Consider the following 19,494-nt stretch of genomic DNA (forward strand, 5'->3'; position numbering starts at 1 on the left):
CAGTAAGTTTTGGTGTGTGTGGAGGGGAGCGTCAGTTTCAGCATGTTACAAATTCAAATGAATGTTGCCAGCACGAGGTAATCAATACTAACGTTTTGGTGCATATTTGTTAGTCAATGTATTATGTTTTATAATACAGATTCTATTTCCTTTAAAAAGAAAACAGCTGGAAATATGCAGCTTAAGGTCAACACAATGGATCGCAAATATCTTGACTTGAAATATTTTGTCCCAAGTGGGGAGTTGAGGGTTTTGTTAATTTTTTCCCCACTGGCCCCAAGTGGGGAATTTTAAGCTTACTTGGGGAGATTGTTCAACAGGCCTCTGAGAATTTACCGTCTTTCTCTTGTGTTTATCCTTAGTTTACTCTGCTGCCATTCTTTCTGGGTGGGGATCTGTTTTGCTCCTGTTCTGTGGGTAGAGACCATGACTCTGGACGCTTTCCTCTGCCCCTCCTTCAGGTTCAGTGCAGAAGCTGTTCTGGCTCTGGGATGGGCTGCTTAGGTGAGGGCTGCTTAGGTCCCGTGATCCAGAGCTAACGTCCCTGGTGTATGGTTGAAAGTTGCTAGGCCTCAGCCTTACTGCTCTTGCCTTATGTGCGGAATGCATTGAGGACAATGTGTGTAAAACATCCAGTAAGTGTAAATAAATATTAGTTTTTCTATTCTTGACCTTTCTCCGAAATTCAGACCTGGACGCTCGCTGACAGCAACTGCAGGGTGGTGGTGAAGGTTTCCCTTTCTATTTGAAGATAGATGTGGGGGAAATGACAGGAAGGCCACTGTGTTATGCAGGAAAATACAAGGTGAAAAAAATACCAGTGAATTTAAAGTGGGCCAGAACCCAGTGGAGGGGTGGAGGGATGAACTGAGGCGCTAGTTCAGGGTGTAACTTCCTCCCTCCAGGGTTGGCTTTTAAAAACAGCTGTTTAATAAACAGTAGGATCAGGTCAAATCTGTATTCTGAGTCACAGTCTTAGAGATCAGAAATACTTAAACTCATCCCTAGGGTTCTCAACCTTTATGTGCCCTGTGGCCAGTCCCCCTCACCCTGTGAGTCTCCTCAACTGGTCACTGAAACCCAACGTAGCTTCACGGGTAGTTTTGATGAGTCTCAACAGAATTTGAATGTCTGTGTCTGTGTAAGGAAGTGGTTTGGCTGATAAATGCAGTTTTATCTTTCACAAAGCTAGAATTTTTATTATGTGAAATCCAGTGAAAGCGTGAAGCTGGGGGTCACATGTTTTGGTTTGTGGCCTCTGTGCCTATGTCTGTGAATTATAATATTTTTAACCAAAATTGGCTACATTAAAAAAAATTTTATTTATGTTTTTAAGAACTGGGGTACAGGCCAGAGGTACACAGAGGGTGAGAGAATTCACCAGATACAGGGTGGGTAGAAGAACAGATGGACTGACTGAAATACACTGCTGAGGGGAGCTCAGGTAAGATGAGAGGTCTGCTGGGCCACGTGAGTCAGCTCCCTGGCTGGTGGGGATTGAATTCATGCTGTGGTAGGGGGCAGTAACTTGATAGAGCTGTGTCTTTAATGCCTGTGCCACCAGGGAGGCCCAAGAGTATGCTATTTTCATGGTTAAATATATTGAATTAAAAATTGTGACTGTTACTTTTGTTATCATGTATAGGGAAATTTTCCCCAAAAGTATATAAATGCTCATTTATATCTTCTGTAGCCATTGTTGTTCTTTATATCTTATTTACTTTGAATTCATCTGGAATTACTTTGTGATAATGTGTGAAATAAGTAACTAGCTTTATTATTTATTTTACAAATGTTAATCATTTCTGTTAAGTAATCCAGTTTTACTCGTCTTTGAAATGCCACATTTATTGCATGCCGAATTTTCAGATAACAGACTTTATTCATCCCTTTATCATTTAGATCAGTTCTCTTGATCTTTTCTGATTATTCTAATTTTCTAAAATGTCTTTGTTATGTGGACCTATCCATACACCTTGTTTTGTGTTTCCAGAAGTTTCCAGGTAGTAATTGTATATACTTATATACATATAATTGTATGTATTTATACAACTTCCATTCACATTTTACTTTTGTTATAAAAATTTGCCTACTACCTGTTTTGTGCTGACATGTATCATACAGCACAAAATTACATCTGCCTAAAATAGAAACATACATCATAGTGCCTGTTAAGTGTTTTCCATACTTTAGGGCCTACAGGGAGCACTGTCTGGCACCCAGAACCACTGACTGATAATTCTGACCTGTTTGCAGAGACTGCCCTCTGTTCTTGGGTCACATTGTGTCCTGTCCTGTCCCTCATAGATTCTTTTCAGTTTTAAAGAAAAGATACTCAGGCCTTAGGTGATCACACATTCCTGGTTCCTAGAAAGAGAACAAGATTTACATGTAATGTGAACAGACCTATTGAAGTATGTCTGTCCGTAAGTCTGCAGATCCTCCAGCCCACAAGTAAAACTGCTCATGTGAAATAAGAAAGGGGTTTCTGGAACTGATACTCATCCTCAGTGTGAAAGGCCTGGTCAAGACCTTGGGTCAGGAGAAGAATGCAGCTTGAGCAGATCCCAGAAGTAACAACCGCCTTGAACAGGCAGCAGAAAATGACTGCATCACAGGTGAGTCGGTGGCTTATTCCTCACTATTTAAGGAGATTGGAGAGGGTGTGCAAGACTTGCTGAAAAGGAAAAGTGTAAATAGTTTAGCAATCGGGGAAAATAGCCTTAGATTAGCAGATAGGAATTGGAACAAAATTGCAGCAGTGATGGATTAGCTGTAAGGCTTTGAGGAGTTCTTATGATTGGGTTGTGTAAGCTGTGGTGTTCTATACAATTACTGATGTAGAGCTGACAATGTGGCTCCCAGATCCAAAGGAAAAAGCCAGCTCATTGTTTATAGTGTGACTATTTCCTGATTGTTAGATATTCATATTTTTTCTTTAATGAAGTATTTATATTTTTTAAAGATTTATTTACTTATGCACATAGAACTGAGGTACCTGCCAGAAGTGCAGGGGGTGAGAGGATTCACCAGAGACAGAGTGGGTAGCAGAACAGGCAGATCAACAAAGTACACTGCACAAAGGGGAACAGTGGGTGAGACAGGAGTAGTCTGCTGCGCCATGTGGATCACCTCTGGGGCAGGGATCGAACTCACACTGAAGCGGCAGCGGCTAGCTTGCAGTGCAGTGTAGTAACCCGTTGTGCCACCAGGAGGGCCCTGATGAAAGTCTTTAAATAAATTATGTAGTAGGTAATAACCTCAGGAGAAATGTAATAAATGCAAGACCTTCTGGCTATTTTTCATAGTATTCCTCAGAGTGACCCAAGCAGAAAATGCCAGAGCATAATTATGTGACCAAGATTATTAAATTTATTTCTCTTGAATTGTGAAACATAAATCCTATCTAGAAAAGTACATAAAATGTTTTTTTTTTGCATAGAAAAACTGGGTGCAGGCTAGCGGTATGGTGGGGGGGGGGGTGAAAGGATTTACCAGAGACAGAGTGGGGAGCAGAACATGTGGATCCACTGAAGCACACTGCTGAGGGGAGTAGCAGTTGAGACAGGAGAGGTCTGCTGCCTGGTTGGGAATGAGCTCAGGTCACAGCAGTGATAGCCTGAGGCTGACCCCCTCAGGCTACCAGGGTGTCCTAAAAAGTGCATAAAATGTAAAATAATGGCATAGAATAATAGCCAGGAAATAGCTGTTCAGGTCAAGAATTTTGACAAAATGGATATTGATTATTTTTTAACTTGGTGTGTTAATTTTATTCTTTAAATGTGCTTTTTTTTTTTCATAGTTTATATTCCTTTCTAATCCTTTTTGGAAATCTTGAAACATGCTTTTTAAAAAGCTTTTTGATCCTTTCTGCTGCAAACAGTTCTTGCTAAATGAGTATTCCTCTCAACTGATGCACTGTCACGTCTGGCAAGGTGGTTGTGTATTTATTTGTTAAAGTGGTGAATGGTCTCTTAAAAAGCAGTTGTGAGACCAGCCATGAATGTCCGGGGTAAACACCAGCTTGGCCTCAACCAAACCAGTCTGGTTTGGTGATGTTGCTTAGGGTTTCAGTGCCAGGTGACCCTCGCTTTCCCTGTCGTGTTGGGTTCACTGTTGAGATCACTCCAAGTTCAAGGCTGTATTCTTACCTCCATTATCTGTTAAGGATTTACTAAAATTGGAATTGTTTTTATATTAAATGTTTACAGAAGTAGTTGATAAAGCCATATTTTGGTGAAGTTTTAGCATAGAGAACCAGGATTCCCTGACAACTGGCAATGTTAGGAGGTCACTTGTTGGTAAAGGACCATCAGAGGATCTAGCGAGCAGAGGCTGGAGTCACACAGTAACTCAGGTGCCTTAGGTCGCCTCCGACGCCTGGTTGGTGTTAAGGAAGAACATCTATCACATTCTGACTCTGTTGCTCCAGGGCCTTCAGACCCTGTGTGTGCTGGCAGTGCCCATGACTGTCCTGCTTCCTCTTGGGCATGGGCTTCCCTGCATCCTGCAGGGGCCAGCACCTCCTTGTAGCATGGGTGGGAAGTGGCATTGGCTGCTCTGCCATATGCATCACAGCCCTTGGGCTACAGCAGCAGCTCCTGCGGTGCTGAGCTCTGATGCCAGGGTAAGGGCTGTGGCCTCCAACAGGCCGCTGACTGCCCTGGGCTGCTTGGCGAGTGGCCACCTGGGCTGTCCACCCTCCCTGAGGTGCTTGCTGGCATCATCTTCTTTGCGTGAAGGTCAGTGTCCCTTCATGAAACACGCAACTCTTCTGTCTCAGTTGGGCAGAGGCTGTTTGGCTGTGGGTCTGCAGCGTGTACCTCTTGTTGCATCTCCAGATTCTCCTTCCCTGTGTTCCTTTCTCTTTCTGAGGCTGTTGAGATACACTCTCAGCACTGTCACATGGTGTCCTGAGGTCACCCCTTTTTTTTAAAAAAAAATTTTGTAATAGTTTGTTTTTACATATTTTTGTGTATTTTTCCATCTCAGTTGCAATCCCCTTGGGTTTCCCATCAGAGGTCACCCATTTTTAAGCCTCTCATTCTCTGCTACTCAAACTGTGTTCTAGCCTCTGACTGGGGCAAGCAGCCCATATGCTGTGGGCCCTGGTGTTGTTTCTTGCTGTGTTTCCCTCCTGGGGTTTTACATGGCATGTATATTTTCTTGTCATCTCAGGAGACCAGATCAGCAGCTCATCTTGCTCTAAAGCCCAGAAACCTTTTGAAACCTGAGCGGGGCTGATCATCCCGGGTGTAAAGTCACGCATGGCTGACTTGGCAGCAATGTCAGTTTCCTGCTGTGATCTTCAGTTTAGTCTGGCTGGAATATCTACATCCATTTTTGGTTCCCAGAATGCCTTCACATCCCTTTTGTGAGAAACAGCAGTGGTTTTCTCAAGCCCTTCTGTTGAGCCCAAGCTGTCAGGCCTGGGTGGTGGTATGGACCTGCCTGTAGCCTTTGCAGGATGCTGCACACTGATGCATTGTTCTGTTATTTTCCTTTTGCTCCTTTCTTGAGGAGCAAGAAAGGTGCCTGGTTTGAGACTCAGCACAGATTTTATTGGCGATCCCCAAGACTTACATTTGTGTACCCAGCACTTTTACCAGGGCCTCAGGGAAGAGCAGGGACCTGCACTGTGGCTTTGGTTGCTATGGTGCCGTGCAGCATGGGGACAAAGAGAAGGTGGTTGCCTGTGACTCAGGGTGGTTGGGGGCTCACACTCGGGGCTCTTAACGTTGGCTCAGGAGGCTGGTGCTCCTCCAGGCGTCCTTTGCATTTGAAGACTTGTGTGTGGACTTCACCCCAGAGGAGTGGCGGCTCTTGGGCCCCTGCCAGAAGGACCTGTATAAAGATGTCATGTTGGAGACCTACCGCAGCCTGCTGTCGCTGGGTAAGCAGAGTTCCTGGAATGGCCTTGTGCTCATTATCTTGCTTTTTCTTCTCAGTCGCAGAGAGCCATAGGGCTTCTGAAAATGTTAACAATTTTCAACCTTATTTTAAGAGCTCACAGTCCTTGGGCTGTGATGGTGGCTTCACCTCCAGTGGTACAGCCTGTTACCTCCGCAGCCTCTGAGCCCAAATAGCAGTAGTGATGGTTTTGGCTGTGATGCGTATGACTGGTGTTGGCCACAGTCTTCACACAGGTTCGTGGCCTTTGGGGATTCTGTGTAGAAATTGAGGCAAAAAGAAATGAGTTTTCCCAAGGACTGGCAGTTAGCAAGTGGAAGGAGCTAAATTTGAATCCACTAAACTAATTCCCAAGTGACTGAGGTTTTTGATGATTTTGAGCTTGAATCATAGAAGCCAAAGATTCTCAGGTCCTGATGGCTTCCAAGGAGACCATTATTGTTCCTTTGAGAATTACTGACCTGTTTATAGATAATGGGGCCACTCTGATGCAGAACCTTACTCATTATTCAGAGGCCTAATTGTGATTTCTTCTGACAGGGTATGATGCTATGAAGCCGGATGTCATCTTCAAGTTGGAACAAGGAGCAGAGCCATGGATAGGGGATTGGGAAATGCCAGGTTCAGACCCCTCAGGTGAGTGGAGCGTGGCAGGTGGGCGGAGGTCCAGGTTTCATGTCAACTGGTCAGTGGGGTTCGTGTCTTTGAAGTGTGCATTGAGAGCTCTTTCCAGATCTTCTTAGCCTTTGGTGGTGATTCAGAGTGGTGCCTGTGAGCTTTTCCAGTGACACGCAGATACAGCTTCCTGCCAACTCCAGGGGAGTATTCCAAGTGGTCAAGCCAAGGGGTCCTGCCTGTCACACCCAGGGTTTGAGCTTTTTTCTTCTGTTGAATTGTCCCCTAACAGGTTTCTCCCCTCCCCTCCCACTGTGGTCAGAGACTGCTCTGTTTGTACAATCAGGGTGTTTATTCTCTGTCAATTTATTCCATGTGTCCAGACATTGCCTTGTGGTGTCCCCTTGTTTGGTTTAGTGAGGCGGTGCCATTGTCGCTGAGGAGGTGCCCTCCTCCCCCCCTGCTTTCTTGAAGCAGGTGTCCTGGGAGCATCTTGTGTTATCTCTTACCATTTCTTAAGGTTTTTGCTCCCTAGAAATTACTCTTAAGATTGTCCCCCTAGAGCACCGACTTATGATTGATTAATGGTGTCTCATTCCTATATTTCCTGAGTTGCTGGATGGGCCCAGATCCAGTCCTCCTGGTGAGGTGTCTTGAGTATATCGCCCTGACACCCGGAGCCTCAGTTTTCCCTCATCCTGGCATCTGCCACATGATAATGCCTGAGTTCAGGTTCCCCCAGAAGCAGAGCTGAGGTCACATGCGTGCTGGAGTCTGCTGGGGAAGAGCGTCAGGTGTGGTGTGACAGGGTGAGACAGGTGGGGCTGGTGGGCATTGCTGGTGAAAGACAGCCTGGGAGCCCTCAGATACAGCAGGTGGATGCAGCCCGTCTCTCCCCATCTCTTAGTAGTTGATCATGGCTCTGGGAACCAGTGAATCCCTGGACAGCTGGTGCCTCTGTGCACATATCAGACCTGTCCTGTAGCTGGTGAGCCACCATTGGTGGAGGGGGAGGTGTCTTCTGAACATTGCCCAGGGGCCTGGGGCTATGCATTGAGATTTCTTTAGGTACCCTCGCAGTAGGGACCATGCAGCCTGTTTTTCCCTCTTTGCCCACAAATTCATGATCACTCTTGTCTGCACATTTTTTAATATTTTCAGCTAATGTTTTTTTCTCAGTCTCTGATCTTCTGATTGTGCTGTGAATTCTTTATCTAGAAAGGATTAAGGAATCCTTTCTGCACAAGCTGTTTTCATTGTGCTCAAGTCCACAAAATGTCCCCTGACTACTTCAACCTAAAATTTTCTCCTGTTCCCTGGGACTCCATCCCAGACCTGAGCAGTGTGTTTAATATTTTTCAGTTACTGGGCCCTGATCCTGTGTGAATTCACACACATGGCATCATCAACTCAGTGATGTTCCATAAACACTTCTGCAGACATTGCTGTGGTGCAGGAATTCTAGCTGGGGTGTGCCTTGCATCGCTTGGTACAAACTTCCTGGGTCCGTCACCGACTCTTCTTCAGTAGAAGGCTGTGTGTGCAAGTTTTGAGATTTGGCTTGGCGGACTGGTATTTGTAATTTGAAAAATCACATACGATTTTTTCCTTTATTAATCAAATACCACTTGTGTTTGGTGTTTTGTTGCCTGACAGATTTCTTTCCTTTCTTCCCATCCTTCCCAGTAGTCAGAGAAACCTCTGCTTTTATGCATCCAAGACTTTTTATTTTTTCCCTCAGCTTGGGTTTGTTATCCAGAATTTTAAGTCCTGTAAAGCCCACTTAAAAGTGACTAAAAAGCAAGAGATCTAGAAAATACCTGCCAGAAGCATAAATCTTAGTTAAGATGGTGAGACATTTGCATCACATAGTTTTTTATTCAGCATTTAAATAATTATGTTTGCGCAGTTGTCAGAATTAGTCATGCAGACAGTACTGTGCCGGGTCCCCATGGTACTTAAAAGGTGACTGGCAGGACTAGCGGGGTACAGAACATACTTGTATTAAGGTTTGTTGTGGTGATGTGATACAGACAGAGCCACATTGTGGAGAGGCCCAGGCCAGCCCTTCGGAGTCAGTGTGCAGTCTTATTCCATGAGGCCCACACAGTTTACTTCTCCAGCAACAGAAAGACAGTAAGGTGCGTGGTGTTTCTGCCTGCAGTGCCCTGGAGAGGCTCTGTGCCTAGTGCTTATTAGTCACACGAGCACCTCTGCCTAGTGCCCACCAGCACTCCATACTCATGGGGAGCAGAGAGCACTTGCTTTCCACAGACTTAGGGGGCCACTGCTGTCGGTTTAGAAAGTGGTGGCAACATCCCAAAGCTCGGGTTTCCGAATGCCTGCCCAGGTCACTCTGGCAGCGCCTTTTGTGTCTGGAGCAGTCGCAGTCTTCGTGCTCATTCTCTACTGGACAGATCACTTTAACACAGTATAGAAAATTTAATGCAGGTTTCTTGTACTTTTCAGGCGTTATGTTGGGTGCACATTTTTACAACACTGAAAATTAGAGCTCTATTTTCTGTCTGCATAATGCTTTACTCTAGTAGGAAGATAAAAATGAACAAGTTAGTAAATAACCAAGATAAAAATCCAGACCTTCAGTGTACAACTATTAAAAACAAAATAGGCGGGATATAATAGCGTGTTACTTCACTCAGCCTCATAAATAGACTGTTTACACAACAGAAACTTCTCACAGTTTTGGAGGTAGGAAGTCTAGGATCTAGGAGTCATGGAGCATACTGGGGGTCTACAAGATCTTTTTGGCTTATCGACGGCATGTTCTTGCTTTCTCTTTCTCTCTGTGGACTTTCCTCATTGTGCCTGTGGGCTGAGTACTGGGCGTATTGTACTTTGCTGTCTCTTAAAACTGCACAGATTCTATTGGATTGGACATTACCCATGTCACCCTATTTAATCTGAATTACTTTTCTGTAAGAGCCCATCTTCAAATCCAGCTATAAGGGATTCAGATTTTGAATGAGGGCAAGGAGCTACATTCAGTCTGTAAGAGTAACCTAAAGAACCTAGTTTTAAACATGTAGACTGAAATGAGCAAACTATGTGAAGAAGAGGGGGAAAGTTACCCCTAAGGGAATGATAAGTAAGGATGGGTTAAGCCAGGAAAGTCTTTCTAGAAATAGAAAGGAAATGCCTGTCACTGAAGGCCCCTGTACCAGGAAGGTGGGCTGTTGGAGAGGATGTTGGCCTTGCATCACTTGTAAGCAATGGGATGGAGTTTCAGTTTGAAAATGGGAAAAGTACACGAAAAATTTCTCATTCTTTAAGCTTTTTTTTTTTTTTTAAGATTTATTTATTTATGCATGCAAGAACTGGGGTACAGGCCAGAGGCATGGCAGGTAGGAAGATTCACCAGAGACAGAGTAGGGAGCAGAATAAGCAGATCTACTGAAATACATTGCTGAGGGGAGCAGTGGGCAGATCAGGAGAGGTCTGCTGCACCATGTGGGTCACCTCCCTGGCCAGGAATTGAACTTGTGCTGCAGTGGTTGTGGATAGCCTCGTAGTACTGCACCTTAACCCATTGCACCACCAGGAAGGACCATCATTTAAGTAGCTTTAACCACTTGCTCTGTCAAAACCTGGTTATTTCCCTAATTGTACTTACTGTGATACACATTTATGTGTATTCGTATTTTTTGACATTATTTCTTGTCTTTGCTACTAGAATGTCTTTTAATAATGTAAGAGGCTTTTTCTCTTGTGTCTCCAACACCTTACACTCCCTGGAACAGCTTAATCTGTCATTTACTTTTGCCCCGTTTCCAACATTGTTTTTTTAGTACCTTAGAGGATAAACATCTGGGACTTATTTCATACTCAGAAATTAGTCCTTAGAAAAACATTCATTTCCTCAAATAAAATTTCTAGGGTTTTGTTTGCTCAACCACAGAAGGTTTTACAGGTTTTTTTTTTTCTTTATAGAAGAAGGCTGGCAAGTAGATGGTCACATGATCTTGCACCAAGATGACCAAGAGACACTAAAAACTATGAAAGGAGATCACATACATGATGCTTTTAGAAAAGGTTTCAATCTGAACATGAGCTTTGTTCCTTTAAGAAAATCAAACAATGAAAGTGATGTTGATGGATTAGTTTTAAAACATCATTTAGCTTTACTTACTCCAAAAGCAGACTATGGGAAAACAGAACCAGATGACTTGAATATATTTGAAAAATTGCTTCTCCATGCCAAGCCTGAAGAAAGCGCTACGTGGTTGAAATACTATGAATGTGATAGGTATGATACTGTTAGCTATAAGAAATCGCAGATCATCATATATCATAGAACTCGTCTAGGGGAAAAACTCTATGAATGCAGTGAATGTAGGAAACGCTTTAATAAGAAATCAAATCTTGTTATGCATCAGAGCAAACATATAAGAGAGATAGCCTATGGCTGTGGTAAATGTGGCAAAACCTTTCCCCAGAAGTCACAGTTTATTACACATCACAGAACTCATACAGGAGAGAAACCTTATGACTGTGACCAGTGTGGAAAAGCCTTCTCCCAGAAGTCACAACTCACATCCCATCAGAGGACACACACAGGAGAGAAACCCTATGAATGTGGTGAATGTGGGAAAACCTTCTCCCGGAAGTCACATCTCATATCACATTGGAGGACACACACAGGAGAAAAGCCATATGGATGTAATGAATGTGGGAGGGCCTTTAGTGAAAAGTCAAATCTTATTAACCACCAGAGAATTCATACAGGAGAGAAGCCTTTTGAATGCAGGGAATGTGGAAAAGCCTTTAGCAGGAAGTCACAACTTGTTACACATCATAGGACTCACACAGGGACAAAACCATATGGATGTAGTGATTGTAGAAAAGCCTTCTTTGAGAAGTCAGAGCTTATTAGACACCAGACAATTCATACTGGGGAAAAACCCTATGAATGCAGTGAATGCAGGAAAGCCTTCAGAGAGAGGTCAAGTCTCATTAATCATCAGAGAACCCACACAGGAGAGAAACCACATGGGTGCATTCAGTGTGGGAAAGCCTTCTCCCAGAAGTCACACCTCATATCACATCAGATGACACACACTGGAGAGAAACCCTTTGTGTGCAGCAAATGTGCGAAGGCCTTCAGTAGAAAATCCCAGCTTGTTAGACATCAGAGAACTCATACAGGGGAAAAACCCTATGAGTGCAATGAATGTGGGAAAGCTTTCAGTGAAAAATTAAGCCTTACTAATCATCACCGAATTCATACGGGAGAAAAACCCTACGTGTGCAGTGAATGTGGAAAAGCATTTTGTCAGAAGTCACATCTCATATCACATCAAAGGACACATACAGGAGAGAAACCCTATGAATGTAGTGAATGTGGGAAAGCCTTTGGTGAGAAATCAAGTCTTGCAACTCATCAGAGAACTCATACGGGAGAAAAACCCTATGAATGTAGAGACTGTGAGAAAGCCTTTTCCCAGAAGTCACAGCTCAATACTCACCAGAGAATTCACACAGGAGAGAAACCCTATGAATGCAGTCTTTGTAGGAAAGCTTTCTTTGAGAAGTCAGAGCTTGTTAGACATCAGAGAACTCATACTGGAGAAAAGCCTTATGAGTGCAGTGAGTGTAGAAAAGCCTTCCGGGAGAAGTCAAGTCTCATTAATCATCAGAGAATACACACAGGAGAAAAGCCCTTTCATTGTGGTCAGTGTGGCAAAGCCTTCTCTCGGAAATCACACCTCATTCCACATCAGAGAACACACACAGGTGAGAAGCCCTATGGGTGCAGTGAATGTAGGAAGGCCTTCTCTCAGAAGTCACAACTTGTTAATCATCAGAGAATTCACACAGGAGAGAAACCGTATAAGTGCAATGAATGTGGGAAAGCCTTCTCCCAAAAGTCACAGCTCATTAATCATCAGCGAACTCATACAGTAAAGAAGTCCTTAGAAACGAAGTTAATGTAAGTCTTTGGTAGAGATTCTGTTGTACTTTAGAATGTTGTCTTTCAGATAAGATTAACATCTGAGTACTTTAGGGTAGCAACAGCTATATAGGGAATGCTTTCAGCAAATAACATGTTTATATATCAGAGTTGGAGTGAGTCTGATTCATTGGTTTAAAAAAAGTCTTTCAAACCATTGCCACGTTACACTGTTTAAACACAACAGCAAAGAAAATACTGTGAATATCAGAATGTCTTTCAGAGATCGTCTCATTAGCTCTTGGATATAAACTCAATGGATATACTCACTGTAGTCCAGTGAGTGAGGGGAAACTCCTTGAATGCAACAAGTGAGGTAATATTTTCATGAAGAAATGACAGCTCTGTACTTATGAAAATGCCTTCAGGAGTGAAAGTCTATGAAAATACTAAATGGAGCAGTTAAAGCAAGTGATCTTTCCATGCTGTGTTTTAGAACATTCCCATTTGTGGACAAGCATAACTGCAGAAATGTTGGAAATATGTGCCCCTAGAATTATTGCTATAAAAGGGAGCCATACCTTACAGGTACGGGTACCAAAAGTACCCAAAGATTCACTTTGAAGTATGGACGTTTTTAGAAAGTGGGAATAAATTTAATCACTGAAACATCTAAGAAAGAAATTTCTCTGTGGTATTTATGGTTTATTTTCTTGTATCACATTGTTTACTAATTTGTAATTACATGTGACAATTTTGGAGCATAAAATGCACATGCCTTTTAGTGCCTCTGATGTCTGTCAGGACACTGGTTTTTATTTTAAGACACTGTACAAATGGTAACTGAAGCCACGTCTTCTTGCTAATTTAGTAACTTAGCTCCTAACACCTCATCTCCTTTTCCTTCATCATTTGTTGGCATCTTAAAAGGGTTTATTTTTACTAAATTTATCTTGAGTAACAGGATACTACAAGATTATATAAAGTCTTCTGTGTCCTCAGAGACTGAGAAATGGTTTATGTAATGCTCTGTTTTAAGTATTCAAAGAGATGAACCAGAGAGTGAGTAGTGATTTATGATGCAAGTGAGCAGAAGGTTCAGAAGTGTGAACCCTACACACCACTCAAATGAAATGGCAGTGGGGTGTGTCTCAATGGGGTGCCTCCCTGTGTTAGTGTGTATGTATAAAGTGCTGTATAACACAAGTACATCTGCCTCTTCATTTATTATGATTTGAGATATGGAGGCTGTGTACTGCTACTATGTTTTTGGCATTTCATAAAATACCTTGTAAAAAGTAACTTGGAAAAATCAGTTATTTAAGTCACCATAGAAAATGTAGAGATTTTGTAGTGAAAATTTTTTTGAAGTGTCCCAGAAACTGTAAAACTTCATGAATTTCTCTGTTGAGTATACAAGTACTAGGAGGCAATATCTTTGTTTTATCATGTGAAATATTACCTTCCCTTCTATAGTTGCATCATTCATATGGGAATATCCCATTGTGAACTTACCATTATGTATGTTTCCCTTTGAAAGTGCATGGCCACCTTGTAGTGATCTCTGGAGAGACGTGGTGAAATCAAAGGATTTTTTGTATGATGAAATTCAGGAAGTTCCACATTAATTTTGTTTCTTTAAAAAAAATGATTTATTTATGCCTACAAGAATTGGGGTGTAGGCTAGAGGTAAAGGAAATGAGAGGATTCACCAGAAAGAGTGGGGAACAGAATATGTGGATCTACTGAAAGCCACTGATGAGAGGAGCAGCATCACAACAGAGGTCTGCTACACCCTTTGGGTCAGCTCCCTCGCAAGAGATCTGCAGTGGCTGGTGATAGCTTGATAGCTTTGTGCCACTAGGGAGGTCCAAATCTTATTTCTAAACTAAGAAAATGCAAGGCTTTTCTCAGCACAAGATGTTTGACCCAAAATGGTGTTACACCATTGATTCTAGCAGCATTTTCTGGTAAGATTTATTTATTTATGCATACAGAACTAGGGTACAGGTCAGAGGTGCAGGGACAGTGAGCAGATTCACTAGAGACAGAGTTGGGAGCAGAACAGGCAGATCTATGAAGTACACTGCTGAGAGGAGCAGTGGGCAAGTCAGGAGAGGTCTGCTGTGCCATGTGGGTCACCTCCAGGGCTGGGGATCGAACTCACACTGAAGTGGCTGCTGCTAGCTTGCAGTGCCGTATTTTAATCTTGTGCCACGAGGGAGGGCCCACCAGCAGCATTTTTTTTTTTTTAAGATTTATTTATTTGTGCATACAGAACTGGGGTACAGGCCAGAGGCTCAGGGGCGGTGAGAGGCTTCACCAGAGACAGAGTGGGGGACAGAACAGGCAGATCGACGAGGGGAGCAGCGGGCGGGTCAGGAGAGGTCTGCCACACCATGTGGTCACCTCCGGGGCAGGCAGGAATTGAACTCATGCGGAAGCGGCTTTAGATTCTCAGTGCTGTGCTTTAACCCGCTGAGCCACCAGGGAGGGCCAAACCAGCAGCATTTTTTAAAAATCTATTTTACACCATGTTTGAGCAACTGGAACTTTAAATATGAGTATATACACAAGCCAATACACCAGAATTTCAACAGCCAACTATTCCTATATTTCTGCATAATAGTCTTAAGTGTTCCATTTTTTTCATACACAGATTTATTTCCTATTTTTCTTAATATCAAAAAGTCACTTTACCAAAAGAGAGAAACAGACCTTTGAAAATAAACTAATAATTGGAGTGATTCTAATCTCTGGTTTTCCCATTTTCCGCTCTTCAGTCTGTCATTCTCTTTTCTGTTCCCAGAGATTAATTTGTTAAGTTTTGGATTAAGGAGTCTGCTTTGTAAAAATTTTCTAATTTTGCTAACTGCTAGTTTATCTTATTAATGCAGCTAAGTCTTGTGTTCACTAGGTAATGGAATCTCAGTACTATTGATTGAATACTTTAGAGCAAAGAAAAAATATATAATACATACATATATATAAAATACATATATATGTATATATTTAAGAGTCAGTTTTTAAATTACCTTGGTAAACCACATGAACATTTCACCTCAGGCCTCGCTGGTAGCCCAGGGGTTAGTCTTGGTACTGTGCTATGGCCTGAGTTCCATCCCCGGCCAGGGAGCTGACCCACATGGCGCTGCAGATCTCTCCTGTCTTCCCGCTGCTCCCCTCAGCAGTAGATTTTAATACATTTGTCTACTCTGCTCCCCACTCTGTCTCTGGTGGATCTTCTCATACCATACACCTCTGGCCTGTATCCTGTTCTACACAAAAATTAAAAATTGTTTTAGATGACAAAACATTGCCTCTCTTCGATTTCTACCACAAGTCCTAAATGAAGATGAAAGCAAGTCCTAAAGTGACAGTGACTTACTATGCTTGCTTGAAACACAGTCATACTGTCGTTTTTTTTTTTGTAAGATTTATTTATACAGGGCCCTCCTTGGTGGCGCAGCGGGTTAAAGCACAGCACTAAGAAGCTTGAGCCACTTCTGCATGAGTTCAATCCCCGCCTGCCCTGGAGGAGATCCACATGGTGTGGCAGTCCTCTCCTGACCCGCCCGCTGCTCCCTTCAGCAGTGTACTTCGGCGATCTGCCTGTTCTGCTCCCCACTGTGTCCCTGGTGAATCCTCTCACCCTCTGCATCTCTGGCCTGTACCCCAGTTCTGTATGAATAAATAAATAAATCTTTAAAAAAAATTTATTTATACATACAAGAGATGGGGTGTGTATACCAGAGATTTTGGGGGTGAGAGAGTGGGAAGCAGAACAGGCAAATCCACTGAAATAAACTGCTGAGAGAAGCAGTGGGGGGTCAGGCAGGGTCTGCAGTGCCCTGTGGGTCATCTCCCTGGCCGGGGCTCGAACTCAGGCTATAATGATTGGTGATAGCATCACAGTGCTAAGACAACCCCTGTGCCACGGGGAGGCTCCAGGAGGCTTTTTATATCTCATTGTGAGGCTCTTGCTCTGGAGTCAAGCAAATTCTGCAGTCATGATTCCTTGTACCGAGTGGGTGTTTTCAAGGCTCATATTGACCTTAGGGACCCGTCCCAGTAATGACTTTGTTGAGCTTTTCATTGCGGGCTTTGATACCTTCTGTTGGGCTTCTCTGTATAGATCCCTAATTGTTTCAAGAACATTGCTGTACAACCTTGAGATAAAATGAATCCAGAGAATGCCAGGTCTGACAATAATACCCTTAGTAGGTAACACCAACCAGCAGGCATTGGGATGGACATTTGTGGTCTCATTGGGTCCTTTGCCCCAGTGTTGGGCTGCTTGTTAAAGCGTTGTAGTAACATGGCTGGCATCTTGTGCCTTGCCCTGCCCAGCTGCTGATCCAGAAGCTCCTCTGCTTTCCCTGTAACTGTGTGACTACTCCCACACCTGGCAAGTGTGCTTTTTAAGTCAGTTTTTCACACCTGTACTTAGTGTTTAAGATGCAGTTCTGACACCCTCGAAACACTGGTTTGCTTTGGGTTCAAAAAATAGCCTGTTTGTGGACTTCACACATGTGCATGCATCTCCAGTTTTGAACACTTTATCTTTCATCCTACAGTGTGTTGTATGTGTTACCTTGAACTATTTGCAGTTCCTTGAAATTCCTACCACCTTTCATCTTCCACTTCTGTAAGTCTGACACTGAAATGCCCTTGTTCGTTCAGTCCATGTAAACTTGCATGTGTGCACATGTGCTTGTCATCATGGGTGCATGATTCCTGCGTGTTTTAGGTTCTCCATCAGCTTCCAGGAAGCTTGGTATGTCTTGTCTGTCCATTTTATTTTAGCAGCTGAAGCTGTAATGCTTCCCAGCCATAGGTGGGGTTGCTCAGTGGCTATGCTTTGTACCACGAGGGATGCATTGTCTGTGATGCGAGGACAAAGCCACAATGGAAGCAAGTAAAGAAACAGTTTGCGGGGTAGGGTGCAGTGGGTCAAAAGAATATAAGGGGGGGACAGTTAAAAGTAATCTCAAGGAAATAAAATACTCAAAAGATGTAAAAAGCAAGACAAAGCAAAAACAACCTAATCTTGAACATGCTTACTGTCTGCGCCTTGATATCCATGTTCAGCCCAGCCCTTCTGAAGGCCGTTGTTAGGCCGGACAGCTGTTCTGGCACTGTAATAAACTCCTGTGTTTGCCTCAACTGCTTCAAGCTCTGTTTGTCACAAATATTTCTGACAGGAAGCCGGGCTGTTTCTCAAGTCAGAAGCAGGTCAGTAGGGGTAAAGTGATGGGAAAATAAACTGGAAAGAAGATCCAAGTAGAACTGAAGCTGTATCTTAACTTGAGACTCAGCTAAGCTGGGGGAGTGCCCAAGGGGTTGTCTTGTCTGTGCCTGGACAGGAGCTTCTGGGCTGGGAGGCCAGCTCTTGGAACTGACTGCTACCCAGCTGTGCAGGAAGGCCTCCCCAACGGGCCTGGGGCCCCACCTTTGAGTACCCATTCACTCTCTCCAGGCTCAGGCCCTCTCCCCATGTTCTGTCCTCAGGAGACCAGGAGAAGGGATGGCTCGCTCCCGCTGTGGATGTCTGTCCAGTTGTGTTACCCCCTCCAGATGCTGCTGACTTGGGGTTCACTTGCTAGTGCTGATGCAAGTCCTGTTCAGGGCGTCAGGGCATTTGCCTCTGGCTGTGGAGCTCCCTAGAGCCCTTCAGGCCAGATGCCTACCGACTGTAGGGCAGGTCTGGGCTGACACCAGGTTATTCCTCAGGGTGTGAGCCCTGTTGCCACAGCCCCAGCAGCTCCTCCACTGGCCAGGCCAGATAGAAGGCACACACCTGCCCTGAGGACTGGGACAGAAGGGGCAGCCAGGGTAGGGGGACACAGGTGTGTCTGCCCACCAGTGGGCCAGGAGCCTGATGATATGTTCCCAAAGGATCAGGAAGCAACAGCCTGCTGGCCTCCCAGCTAGAAACATTAGCTGGGCTGGCTAAGGGCAGGCCCTTCAGGGTCTTCTGAAACCATGGCTTGAGTGTGAACATAGTGAATGGAATGGCCCAGCTTGGGCTTGGGAGCTACTGCCCAGTCTCTTATCAGCAGGAACAGCTGTTTCTTTTCATGAAGGAGCTATTTCCCCCAACCTTCCCTGAAATAAACAACTGGCATCACACACAAGACAGTATGCCACAGCATCTACATTGTAGCTGTAGCATGAAGTGAAATAGAAAACTCAAAAGGTATTCTCTCTGGGTCCACGCCCTGCAACCCTGTGGAGGCCAGATGGGTGGGTGGGGAGCATTCTCAGAGGATCATGGGTAATGGCAGTAGATGAGGCTGTCCCTGCTTGCACACACAGTACTCAGGTATATTTTTTCCCTTGGGAGACAGTACCATCTTCGTCTCCCCTCCAGTACCTGGAGGAATGTGGCTTCCGCGGCACCTTCCTCAACTGCCCAGTGCTCTCTGGCTAGGTGTGTAGGTGTGTGCTGTCCAGCAGGTCCCTTTGTACTGCACATGTTCACCATGCACTGTACTTCAAAGGGGCCTCTGGTCTGATTTGGGGTTCTGGACAAGTTCCTCAGACACTTGGTTAGCTCTAGGGTGATGCTGCTGCCTCAGACCATGTGGGTGGGAAGTATGTTCCTACCAGTTGTGTGTATTCTACGAGGAAAGCTGGGAGCTTTTCCAGGGTCACAACTGTGAGCCATTTAACAGGCTCCTCAAGAAGGGTGCTGTGTTGGGAAGCTGCGTGTGTCTTATTGGGAGCGGGCAGAAGCCTGCCCTGTTGGCCTGTGTGAGCTCTGCCTCCATGGCCACCATCTCACGTGCCTGTTGTGCCAGCACTGTGGTGGCAAGTAACTGGCCAGATGGTCTTGATGAGTATTAACACATTTGTTTGCACCTAACCCATCTCCCCATCCATCCTCCCCTATGACAGACCGTTAGCCCCATCTTTCTCTCTAATCCCCAGCAGAGCCACCCATGCCATTCACCTGTGAGTCAGTTTCAGGCAGGGTCCTGGAGCCTAATTATTAGGCTCAGCACCATCCAGGGGTCTGGGGCAGTTTGCCTCCAGCTCAGGAGGCTGCCAGACCCTTC

At 44.3% G+C, this 19,494-nt stretch overlaps 1 protein-coding gene across 1 annotated transcript in view; it reads left to right on the top strand.

The window, feature by feature from the left end:
• Positions 1-13,075, top strand: part of LOC101628334 (zinc finger protein 84) — a 28,856-nt gene extending 15,781 nt beyond the window's left edge. The window contains exons 1-4 of the mRNA XM_012730904.1: positions 2,061-2,618; positions 5,767-5,893; positions 6,451-6,546; positions 10,474-13,075. Coding sequence (XP_012586358.1) covers positions 2,550-2,618; positions 5,767-5,893; positions 6,451-6,546; positions 10,474-12,476 — 2,295 coding nt within the window. The 5' untranslated portion in view covers positions 2,061-2,549 and the 3' untranslated portion in view covers positions 12,477-13,075. Of the gene's footprint in view, positions 2,619-5,766; positions 5,894-6,450; positions 6,547-10,473 lie in introns of the transcript that reaches the window.
• The last annotated feature ends 6,419 nt before the right edge of the window (positions 13,076-19,494 follow it).

This window comes from Condylura cristata, unplaced genomic scaffold, assembly GCF_000260355.1.
Source record: "Condylura cristata isolate star-nosed mole 26May11 unplaced genomic scaffold, ConCri1.0 scaffold00029, whole genome shotgun sequence".
NCBI lineage: Eukaryota > Metazoa > Chordata > Mammalia > Eulipotyphla > Talpidae > Condylura > Condylura cristata.